The sequence below is a fragment of the Phocoena sinus genome, chromosome 1 (assembly GCF_008692025.1).
Source record: "Phocoena sinus isolate mPhoSin1 chromosome 1, mPhoSin1.pri, whole genome shotgun sequence".
Lineage (NCBI taxonomy): Eukaryota > Metazoa > Chordata > Mammalia > Artiodactyla > Phocoenidae > Phocoena > Phocoena sinus.
The window spans coordinates 32,821,202-32,834,025 of NC_045763.1; the positions used below are offsets into that span (position 1 = coordinate 32,821,202).

The following is a 12,824-nucleotide window of genomic DNA, read 5'->3' on the forward strand; positions in this document are numbered from 1 at the left end:
TATTTTAGTTCCCATCTTCAATGTCACTTTCTCAGAGAGGCCTTCTCTGACCACGCTCATCTAGAATAGCATCCCTCTGTCACTCTTCTTTTTTTTTTTCTCCCCCAGCCGAGCCACGTGGCTTGTGGGATCTTAGTTCCTCAACCAGGGATTGAACCCAGGCCCTTGGCAGTGATAGCGCACAGTCCTAACCACTGGACTGCCGGGGGATTCCCCCTCTGTCACTCTTTAGTGAAGCATATCACCTTATTTTATTTTCTTTATAGAGGCACTTACCACTATTTGCATTTATCTTACTGTTTATTCGTTTACTTTTTATCTGTCACCCTGACAAGACTTTTAAGCTCCAAGGGGACAGAAACCTTATATATTTTCTTCACTGCTGTGACTTGTGCCTAGAACAATGCCAGTCATGGTGTAGGTACTCCATATAAGTATTTGTTGAACGAATAAACCCAATTTATGTACATACATATAAAAATATTCCTTATGTTAATGGGACATATTTTATATAATGTTCTGAGACATTATTTTTGTATTTAACAATGCTTTAGAGATCTCTTCCTGTCTGTTTATATAGATCTTTGTTTTCTTTAATGGCTGCATGGTACTGGCAGTCCTCACTCTGCACAGTTCTGATATACACACATTTCACTTACCATGGTTTAGTTAGTAACACCAGTCTCTCAGCAGGTTCAAATTTCAGTTACCACAGTATGTTACAGGCATAACTGCATAAAGTACAAGTTCCCTGCTAGCTCTTCAGTTCACAGATCACTGTGCAAATAACAGATGCTCATGCAGTGACCAATCATGTCATTCTTTTCAAATTCTGCTGCACGTCTGCTATTCAGTGATTCGGAGCGTGCAGTCGTCTTGCCTCCTGGTCTCCCGGCTATACATCCACATGACATTTTACAAAGATGGATCACTGAAAGAGGGAATTGGCCAACAAAGATGAAAGTGTAGCAAAGAAATAGAAGATGATAACACTGGAATTTAAATTCAAATCTAGGAACTTCCCTGGCAGTCCAGTGGTTAAGACTCCACGCTTCCACTCAGGGGGCGTGGGTTCAATCCCTAGCTGATGTACTAAGATCCTGCATGCCGTGCGGCGCGGCCAGAAAAAAGAAAAAGAAATTCAAATCTAATGTACATGGTACAGAGGAAACAGCTGACCACATTCCCACCTGAAACAAGCTTTTTTGGTTTTTGTTGTTTCATAATGTATGAAGCACTAAAATGCCCTTTCCCTGGATCCTCACCAGTACTTATTATATACATGATTTTTAACTTTTGCCAGTCAGGGAAAAAATGTTATTGTGCTGTTATTTCATACAACTTATTGAATGGAACTTGTTGAATGGAAAAGTCACTTATGAAGCAACATAAGTAAGTAAAAGTGTGTGTGAATATCCATACAGATTTTTAATATAACTAGTATCCTGGTGATGAACATTTAGATTGGTTCAATCTTCCTTCCTCCCTCTCTGCCTTCCTTCCTTCCTTTCTTCCTCCGCCTGCCTCCCCCAGCTCCCTTCCTTCCTATGTTGGGTCTTCGTTGCTGCACGCGAGCTTTCTCTAGTTGTGGCGAGCGGGGGCTACTCTTCGTTGCAGTGCATGGTCTTCTCATTGCAGTGGCTTCTCTTGTTGCGGAGCACAGGCTCTAGGTGCTTGGGCTTCAGTAGTTGTGGCACACGGGCTTAGTAGTTGTGGCACACAGGCTTAGTTGCTCCACAGCATGTGGGATCTTCCTGGACCAGGGCTCGAACCCATGTCCCCTGCATTGGCAGGCGGATTCTTAACCACTGAGGCACATTACGTTTACTGTTCACTTTATTTCTATTGTTATTACATTGTAAAATATAATGAAATAATTACACAACTCACCATAATGCAGAAACAGTGGGAGCCCTGAGCTTGTTTTCCTGCAACTAGATGATCCCATCTGGGGGTGACGGGAGACACTGACACCCGAAGTGTGTTGCTTATGTCCATCTACTCTGTGATCTCATTTTGGCTGCTGTCACTGCAGAAAACCCTGCTTCACAAAGACAGGATGTTGGAAATGGAAGCAGGCTTTTCAGTGCATTTGTGTCAATCTCAGGATATTCCACCTTGATTTTCATCCAGAATGTATGGAGATTTGAAGTTGTCTTAAACACACTTTTAAGGCCACTGTCATTTACGATCTCAAGCAGTTGATCCTCTTCTGGCACAGACAAAGTTAGTTCACCTGGCTTATTCACAAATGGGTTGCAGATCCATTCCTTGCCAGTTCGGGGGTCTTTTGTGGTTGGGAAGTAATGCTCAAACTCTTTTGAAAGCTGAGATAAGTGATCATGCACCAGCTGGGAGAAAGAAAGCCCTCGCTCACTCTCTTTCAAAATCTCTGCTAATGTTTGAAACATGTCAGAAATCCTAGTGTTCACTTGTCGACCCCATAATTCCAGTTTGGCTCTGAATGCAGCCACTTCATCTGTCGACTTGAGCACAGTTGTTCTCCCCTGAAGTGACAGATCGAGTTCGTTGAGCAGGTTGAATATGTCACACAAGTAAGCAAGTTTTGTGACCCATTCTGTGTCAGTGAAATGTGCTGCCAGTGGGGACTGTTTTTCTAAAAGAAATTTCTGGAGTGGCTCTCGTTACCTCAGAAACTCTGGCCAGTGATCTACCTTTAGAAAGCCATCTCACTTCTGTGTATAAGGGAAGACATGGGACTTCCTTGGTAGGCTAGTGGTTAAGAATCCACCTTCCAGGGCTTCCCTGGTGGCGCAGTGGTTGAGAATCAGCCTGCCAATGCAGGGGACATGGGTTCGAGCCCTGGTCTGGGAAGATCCCACATGCCACGGAGCAACTGGACCCGTGAGCCACAATTACTGAGCCTGTGCGTCTGGAGCCTGTGCTCCACAACAAGAGAGGCCGCTATAGTGAGAGGCCCGCGCATTGCGATGAAGAGTGGCCCCCGCTTACCACAACTAGAGAAAGCCCTTGCACAGAAACGAAGACCCAACACAGCCATAAATAAATAAATTTAAATAAATCATATCTTTAAAAAACAAGAATCCACCTTCCAATGCAGGGGACGCGAGTTTGCTCCCCGGTCAGGGAACTAAGATCCCACGTGCTGCAGGGCAACTGAGCCCTTGCGCTGTGGATCCCATGTGCCACAACTAGAGAGAAGCCCGCACGCCGCAACTAAGACCCAACTCAGCCAAATAAATAAAGAAAAATATATATTTTTTTTTTTTAAAAAAGGAGAAGACGTGTGTGCTCTGCATCCATCTCCTCACAGAGCTGCACGAACAGATGTGAGTTAAGGGCATGTACTTTAATGTGGTTGATAATTTTAATCACATCCTGCAAAATGTTGTTAAGTTCAGGTGACATTTTTCAGCTAGCCAGCAGTTCTCTATGGATGACACAGTGCGTAGACTCACATTCAGAAGTGACCTTTTTGACCCGAGTAGTGAAACCAGAAAGCCGTCCAGCCGTGGCAGCCACTCTGTCCATGCATATACCGACACAAAATGACCAATTCAGTTTTCCTGATATGTAATCGTTCAAAGACTTGAATAGTTCCGCAGCTGTGGTGTTGGTTGGCAACAAAAGTGCACATAACATATCCTCATGCACACCTTCCTGAAAAATATATCGCACAAAAACAAGCATTGTTGCCTTGTTGTCAACATCGGTAGACTCGCCAACCTGGATTGCGTACCGTGGTGACTCATTAATGCTCTCTAACAATGTCCTCTGCTATTTCATCAATTCGTCTAGTTATGGTGCTAGCTGAAAGAGGAACACATGCCACCTTTTGAACTGCAGCCTCTCCTAAAAGTTCATGACAAATGTCCTCAGCAGCAGGCAGGATCAACTCTTCACCAGTAGTAAAGGACTTCCTAGCTTTAGCCATGTGGTTAGCCACTAAGAGTGATGCTCTCGGTGCAGACACATTTGATGAAGTGGTGGCCTTCAATAATTGCTTCTGTTCTTCGTGTTCATGGTTTTTTTCCTTTGAAAAACTCCAAACGCTTGTCTTTCAATGCAGGTGCTTGGTCTCCATGTGGTGAAGCAGTTTTGAAGGTTTCATGGCTTCGTTGGATAGCCGGTGGCCACATATTATATAAAGCAGGCTTGGAGAATGTGAATCCTCTGTTGCAATGAACCCGTAATTTAAGTAGGACTCTTGGTGTTTTCTTTTAAATGTAGCTTTCTTTTTGTTGGCAGTCTTAGAGTCTTCTGCTGTCTCATCACTGGGTCTTTCCCCCTTTCCAAAGAAGCTCTCCAGTGACGTTTGTGTTTTTACTCATCCTGGCTAGGGTTAGCCTGTGGGCTTACCAAAACTGTGGCTGAGACAAGTACGCAGTGTGGGAAAGAGGCATGGATGGAAGTAGATAAATTAATGGGCGGGCCATGCGCAGACTAAAACGTGTCGGATTCTGACTTAAAGCCTGCCACTAGATGCAGCTGTACAATTGAAGTACATCAACTCACTTGCCACAATAAAGCTGCCACCAGATGCGTAATTGTCGCTTGCCACTCACTGATAGGGTTTTGCCATGAGTCTGCAAGCAATTGATTTACTATGGTCTCTGTGCAGTCAGACCTCTCTGCTAATGGTAATCTATATTTGCCGTTGTTCTCCACTGCTAGCATCACTGCCTCAGCTCCACCTCAGATCATCAGGCATTAGATTCTCATAAGGAGTGCACAGCCTAGAGCCCTCACATGCACAGTTCACAGTAGGGTTCACGCTCCTATGAGAATCTAATGCCGCCGCTGATCTGCCAGGAGGCAGAACTCAGGCAGTAATGCGAGCAATGGGGAGCGGCTGTAAATACAGATGAAGCTTCGCTCGCTCCCCCACTGCTCACCTCCTGCTGTGTGGCCTGGTTCCTAACAGGCCACAGACCAGTACTGGTCTGTGGCCCCGGGGTTGGGGACCCCTGTTATAGAGCCATTATGAGCTTTTAAAGTAGAGAAGTGGAGTTTTAGATTCATCTGGTGTGTATGTAGGATGGATCGAAAGGGGAGGGATTGATATTAGGCAGGGGGACCATTTAAGAGGCTGTTTTACTGTTTAAGGCAAGACAATTTACAATGCTCTTGGAATCTTAGTGTTTTTTTTTTTTTTTTTTTTGCGGTATGCGGGCCTCTCACTGTTGTGGTCTCTCCCGTTGCGGAGCACAGGCTCCGGACGCGCAGGCTCAGCGGCCATGGCTCACGGATCCAGCCGCTTCGCGGCATGTGGGATCCTCCCGAGCCGGGGCACGAACCCGTGTCCCCCGCATCGGCAGGCGGACTCTCAAGCACTGCGCCACCAGGGAAGCCCCGGAATCTTAGTGTTTTAAGGAGGGAATAAGCCTACTGATTGGGGAATTAGACTTCCTGTTCATCTTCTTTAAGAAGAAAAATGGTTTATTGATAGAATTATTCATTTAAAATGGTATTTATGCATAAGACAAGTGAGATTAAGAAGAACTCAAGTTATCTTAAATTAATTCAAGGCTCCATACGTAGACAATTTATATGTTAGTGCAGAAGGAACTTGAATTTATGGCATACGTTGATAAACTAGGGAGAATGGAGAATGTTTCAGAAGACTACAGGTGAGCAAAATCTAGACTTTCAAAAGGAGAGAATGGTACATTCTGTGCAGAATGCTAAACTTGATAATCAATGCCTTATCACAATTCTTCAGTGAATTATTAAAGAAGAGATGTATGAACTTTAAAAAAAAAGAGTAGAGGGACTTCCCTGGTGGTCCAGTGGTAGAGAATCCACCTTCCAATGCAGGTGATGCAAGTTCAATCCCTGGTTGGGGAACTAAGATCCCACATCCTGCAGGGCAACTAAGCCCGGGCGCCACAACTACTGAGCCCACGCACCTCAACTAGAGAGCCTGCGTGCCGTAAACTACAGAGGCCACGTGCTCTGGAGTCTGTGCCACAGCTAGAGAGAGAAAACCCACACACCACTACAGAGAAGCCTGCACACCGCAACTAGAAAGAAGCCCTCATGCCTCAACGAAGAGCCTGCGTGCCACAACTAAGACCCGATGCAGCCAAAAAAAAAAGAATAGAGCCCAGGTATAATCCCAGAGCAGCTTGTGAAGGGCACATGATAAAACATTTTATAGTTAATCTGAAAGACTAAAGACAGAGAAAGAGCCAGAAAGATTCTGAATAAGTAAAATAATGAGTGGTAACTTTTAAATATTAAAATGTATCATAAATTTTAAATAGTGTATTGGTACCAGAAACAGGCCTAACTAAGTATATGTAATCTTGGTATCTGATAAAGGTGGCATTTCAGATTGGTGAGGAATATATAGGTTATAAATTTTCTTAGGACAACTGAGAAAAAAATAAATTCCAATTTTATATCCTCCAAGAAAAAGAAAGACTTAGATGAATTGAGTATTTAAATATAAACAAAGATACACTGACAATACTTAAACAAAAAAAAACTATACTTTTTTAAAACTTTTTATTTGATATTGGAATATAGCCGATTAACAATGTTGGGATAGTTTCAGGTGCACAGAAAAGGGACTCAGCCATACATATGCATGTATCCATTCTCCTCTAAATTCTGCTCCCATCCAGCCTGCCACATAACACTGAGCAGAGTTCCCTGTGCTGTACAGTAGGTCCCGGTTATCCATTTTAAATATAGCAGTGTGTACATGTCAATCCCAAACTCCCTGACTATCCCTTTCCCACTTCATTCCCCCTAGTAACCATAAGTTCGTTCTCTAAGTCTGTGAGTCTGAAGAAACTATAAATTTTAATATCTAGAGTTTTAAATTAATTAATTAATTAGTTAGGCTGTGTTGGGTCTTCGTTGCTGCGCACGGGCTTTCTCTAGTTGCGGTGAGTGGGGGCTACTCTTCATCACAGTGCACGGGCTTCTCATTGTGGCAGCTTCTTTTGCTGTGGAGCACAGGCTCTAGGCACGCAGGCTTCAGTAGTTGTGGCTCGCGGGCTTTAGAGCGCAGGCTCAGTAGTTGTGGCGCAGGGGCTTAGTTGCTCCACGGCATGTGGGATCCTCCCGGACCAGGGCTCGACCCCATGTCCCCTGCATGGGCAGGCGGATTCTTAACCATTATGCCAACAGGGAAGTCCCGAAAGAACACTTTAGAAAAAATTGAGTACCTCAACACCAAAATGGGCAAAGGCAGAAATTCGTATGATCATACAATACATGAAAAATATAAATCCATGCTGACAATCAAAGAAATGTGTTTTAATACAACAATGAAGAATCGAGGAGTTGTGCTTCTTTCTTTGTTTTGGCCTATCATATCATATTGGGTAAAAAACAGTTAAAAGAATCATAGGACAGAATTGTTGAGGGATAGGGAACTAGTCTCATGGTGCTGTCAGACTGAAAACTAGTATAGTTTTTCTAGAGGACACCTTGGCAGTTTGTATCAAAAATCTTTTAAAATTTAAGTTTGACACCAGGGCTTCCCTGGTGGTGCGGTGGTTGGGAGTCCACCTGCCGATGCAGGGAACACGGGTTCGTGCCCCGGTCCGGGACGATCCCACATGCTGCGGAGCGGCTGGGCCCGTGAGCCATGGCCACTGGGCCTGCGCGTCCGGACCCTGTGCTCCGCAACGGGAGAGGCCACGGCAGTGAGAGGCCCGCGTACCGCAAAAAAAAAAAAAAAGTTTGACATCAGACATTTCACTTTTACGAATTTATGGGGAATGAATGAAACAGGTTCATTGTAGCATTGGAATGAATGCTACATACATAATGGAAATATATGTAATGGAGCCATTAGCAATGAAGTAGATCTATATTTATTGATATAGAAAGATGTTCGTGATATGTTAAATGAGTAAAGCAGGTATTCAAACAATCTATACAATATGGTTGTATTTTTTGAAGATGGGATTCCGATTCAGTAATTTTGAGGAAGGTCCTGGAATCTACTTTTAAAAAATTTCTCATTTCCCATTTGGGGACAAATGCTGGCATAAACCACCCTGCATGTTGTAGCCAGACAAATCTCCTTTTTTCCTCTTCCCTTCTCCCTCTTCCTATGTTTAGAAACATAGTGGCTGCATCTTTACTACCAAGTCAAATATGCTTTGGTGGTGTACTCACACTTAAAAGAATTCAGTTTTACACTGAGGAGTAAGAAGGAGAGTGATGGTGTGGTGGGAGGGAGAGCGAGGGTTTTATTTGCTTCATTGCCTTCCCCTCCCTCCAAGTCCCTTCATACCAATTAGCCCTCATCCTCCACTGTCACAGGAAAAGGTATTTGTGAAGAAAAATGAGGCAGTTCTTGGCTTTTGATCTCCTAAGGACCTGTTGTTAAGGCAATTAAAGGAGTTCTAGAGGGTTATTTTCTCTCTTGAGTTTTGGCTCTGTTAAAACTTTAGCACACCCTGCCCCACCTGCCCTGGCCCAGCTTTCCTGATGCTCCATTATGTGTCTCTGCCTGGTCCCAACTAGACCCATCATCTTGTCATCTTTCACTTTTAAGGTGCTCTTTTCTTTCTCCTTGCTTTTGCAAATTGTGTGGAATTTCTCCTTGCCTCTTCTGTCCCACTAATTTATCTCTTTCTTCAGAGTAGCATTCCATTTCTCATCAGTGTTGTAAGCCTTTCTTGAATTCACCAGCATTTGTGGCTGAATTTAAGTTCTTTTAACCATTTTGTCTCTATGACTTCAATTAACTTTCATATGGTGCCCGTGTAATAAAAGGAAGTGTTTTAGCGCCTCCCTGTCTTGCAAATAAACTCTGAGGGTAGCAGTGATGTTTCAGGCCCGTAGAATCAAGCACATTGCTTGAGTTACAGTAAGTACTCAGCAAATACTCGTTGATTGGTTCCCTAATATTTCATTTGAAGAATGAATTAATATTAAAAAACTGCCTCTTTTTTTCTTGTGTTTAGATCACTCAGTCCTTGGTGTTTCTGCTGTTGGCTACACTTTTCAGTGCATTGACTGGTTTGCCGTGGAGTCTTTATAATACTTTTGTGATAGAAGAAAAACATGGTTTCAATCAGCAGGTAAAATAGAGAATGCAAATGTTCTCTTTTGTGCTTTTGTCCTCTGCTGGGAATAATTAAAACATAATTTGCTATTTTAGAGCATGAATTAATCGAAAAGGAACTGAAGATATGGTAAAGATCATAGTTTAAGGTCTTGCCATAAACTCTTCTAGCACTAATGTCTAGTGTTTTTTCAGCTAATAACATTTAAATGAGTTTATTTTAAACTATAAAATGCAAGACATTGACTTATTGTCTTAGGCTACCTGTTGTCATATAGTCTCACTGCCTTTTAATTTTTAAAATTGCTTTAATAATGTATCCTTTCTATTCACTTATTTGTTATTTTAAAAGCAGTTTCTTAGTTTCTCATTATGACCTTTTATTTTTTCAGACTTTGGGGTTCTTCATGAAAGATGCAATCAAGAAATTTATTGTGACTCAGTGCATTTTATTACCTGTGTCTTCACTTCTACTTTACATTATTAAAATTGGGGGAGACTATTTTTTTATTTATGCCTGGCTGTTCACACTAGTTGTGTCTCTGGTAAGTGAAATCTTTGTTTCGATTTTCTTTTACAAAATGTTCCTTGGTGAGATAACTGTCATTTAATCTTGATTAGCATCTAAATGGTTCTTAAGAAGCAGAAGAAATATAAATAGGTGCTCATATAAATTCCCCTTCTGTTTTCTGCTTTTAGCTATAGAAATGGGAGAGTTGACTCTGACCATAGATTTTCTTCTCCTTATACTGGCTCTTACAGATTCTAGAAGCTAGTTGTTAGTTACCTTTAATGATGCAGTTGTCAAGCAGTTTGGGGCTGTGCATTTGTGAGTTGCCACCAGAGTGATGACTAAGTTTGACAATTTGATGACTCTTGACTGAGCTTCAGTGTCTAAAAACCATGGATATTTTGGAGAGAGAATAGATGTAAGCGGGATAAGAAAAAGAAAGCATAAACGTGTCTGCTTTCTCCTGCCCTCCTTCCCCTGCCTTTCCCTTCCTCCTCTCCCCTTTGCCCTTTACCCCTTCTTCTCTGTCCCTTGCCCCCTCCTCCTGCCCCTCCCCCTCACCCTGCCTCTTCCCTTTTCCCCCCACAGCCCTCCCTTCTTCCCTCTCTTCCTTCTCCCTCCTTTTTCCTCTCTCCGCTTCCCCATTGTCCCTTCTTCACATCTTCTTTTCCTCTTCTCTTTCCGATATTCCAAACTGCTTCACAGCACAAACACTACAACACAATCAAAATGGCCTGTTAACAGCCCCCAGAAAATACGTCCTATCAGCTCTTCAGCTGCACTGATGGTGAGGTTTCTTTTAGTCTGAATTACCATGATGCTCATTGCTTCACCTCCTGCTGGTGGGATCATGACTGGAAAATGGGTGCTAATTGGACTTACAAATATATGTTGTATGGCAAATTGAAGTGACAGGAGAGAGAGCAGAGGAAATGCTCCTAAAATGCTTAAGGAAGTACTGTTTCAACCAGTGTGTATAGTTATGAACTGCAGGTCAGTAATATTAGCAGGCAAACCAAATAATAGCACACAGTCAAGCTCTAGTAGTTCTTTTTTTAGCAAACACTTCAAGTCTATTATGATTACCTTGAAAGACAGAATTCCAAGTTACGATGGGCTCATGAAGTGTCAGAAATCCCCAAGATAGTTCTGAATGGACCATTTGGCTTTTCAGTTATTACCATATAGAGACTATTCATTTTGATTTAATTCATCAAACAGATATTGAATGCTGTACTGGTACTATTTCGGGCTGGGAGTACCAGAGCAAATAAGATAAGGTCCCTGTTCTCAGGGCTGGGATCACATAGTTTTAATATTGAATCTGTATAGTGAGTAGTTTCCCTTTAAGGACATATTCATAGGTTGTTCTCATATTTGCGTTTCAGGTGCTTGTCACCATCTATGCTGATTACATTGCCCCTTTATTTGACAAATTCACACCTCTTCCTGAGGGAAAGCTTAAGCAAGAAATTGAAGTCATGGCAAAGAGTATTGACTTCCCTTTGACTAAGGTGTATGTTGTTCAAGGTAAGGCTCCCTGGGGTAAGAAGATTTTATTTGAGTCATTTCTTTTATTTGATTAGTTTATTCTTAAAACTTTAATAAAAGAACAAATCAGTTGGTTTGGGGTTTTTTTTGTTTGTTTGTTTTTGTTATTTAAAGATTAGGATTTTACATTTTGGCTTTTGAAGATTTATAAGAATTGATGGCATAGTCCAGGGATAGAAACTGGTGGCCTGATGCCAAGTCCTGCTCTTGCCTGCAGCTATGTTTGGTTGGTTTTATTGTTTTTAATTCTGCACCAAGGCCTTTATCACTCCCTGCTATGTCATAATATTAGACTGATTTTTTCACTTCTATTACCTGCCTGGCTCCTATATGTAACTGAGTTGGACTCTTGCTTAGATTCCATTTGGCAGTGGTTTGGGGGCTCAAAAACAAAACCAATGTTATTAGCTTTGTCTCCACCAAGAAAACTTCCAGTGTTCTGCAGGACTGATTTCACCTGCAGATTACCCAAGATTGGTGCCACTTGGTATTTTGGATTAGTTATACTCTGCTTTTCTGATGATTGCTTTTGAAAATTAAGCTATCTATCTGTTAGCTTGTGTAAGACTACTAAAGTCTCAAGGAAACCTACAAAGATGCAAAGAAAAACTGTGTGGTACCATGACTTTCAGAATCTGTAAGTTAAAATCCACGTAAATGAATGAGTGTAGTTCTGCCTCTGCCACTTACCAGCTGTGGGATCTTGGACAAGTCACTTTGCATCTCTGGGTTTCAGTTTTGCTTCCTCTGAACTGTGGTCTGGCAAATGCTTTCTGTAAAGGGCTAGACGGTAATTATTTTAGGCTTTGCAGGTCACATGGTCTCTGTTGCAGCTATTCAACTCTACCATGATAGTACAAAAGCAGCCATAGTAATACATAAAGAAACAAGCATGGCTGTTTTCTAATAAAACTTTATTTATAAAAATAAGTGGCAGGTTTGATTTGACCTGCAAGCCGTAGTTTGCCCATTCCTCCTCTAAAGTAAAAATCACCATTGAGAAGTAGCTATGGCAGATGAATGAGTAGAAACTGGGAAGTAATTGCAGGGTCCAGGAGGACAGAGATGGTCACAACTGGAAAGAATGAATTAACAGCAACGAGAAGAGTATAGAAATCTCAGGCATTTGGCAGCCAACTAAAGGCACAATTAGAACATGTCTATGGGGAAATAGTAGAAAAAGAAGCCAATTCATACTACTGCTTTGGCCTCTGAGATTACTAGTCTTTTAATAATATTAAACTAGTAGCACAATGATCAGTATAGTAGAACAATCTCTGAGGCGCTTTTACTGAAGGGGCAACCTAAGTTGCCCATCACTTATAATCAGATAACGTGAATGCTAATGCTATGACAGTAGAGGTAGTCGAGAAGATATGTGATATATACCATCAGTGCTATATGATTTTAGCTGAAATAGTCAGGGAAGGCTTTATGGAGGGTTATAACATAAGCTGGGACTTTGTGAAAAATCAAGATTTGAGTAGGTGGAGGGTAGCATTTCAGAGGTCAGGCTGTGGAGCCAATAGGTTTGCGTTTAAATTCTAGTTCTAGCACAGATTCCCCGTGTGACTTTGGACAACTTACCTCTGCTAAACAGAAGTTACTCATCTGCAATGCATGTTTCTGTTGTTGTTAATAATGTTGTCAAAAATATTTTGAGTAAATGAATGTTGTTAATAACAGTAACAACACACATGATGGATTTGTAAATTGAAAGGAAAAACCGAGTGAAAAACCAAGAGT

At 41.9% G+C, this 12,824-nt stretch overlaps 1 protein-coding gene across 1 annotated transcript in view; it reads left to right on the forward strand.

Moving 5' to 3' along the window:
- The window catches only part of ZMPSTE24 (zinc metallopeptidase STE24), a 48,080-nt gene that overhangs the window by 10,943 nt on the left and 24,313 nt on the right, over positions 1-12,824 (forward strand). Inside the window, exons 4-6 of the mRNA XM_032603064.1 lie at positions 8,916-9,032; positions 9,409-9,561; positions 10,916-11,057. Of these exons, the coding sequence (XP_032458955.1) occupies positions 8,916-9,032; positions 9,409-9,561; positions 10,916-11,057 (412 nt within the window). The remainder of the gene's footprint in view (positions 1-8,915; positions 9,033-9,408; positions 9,562-10,915; positions 11,058-12,824) is intronic.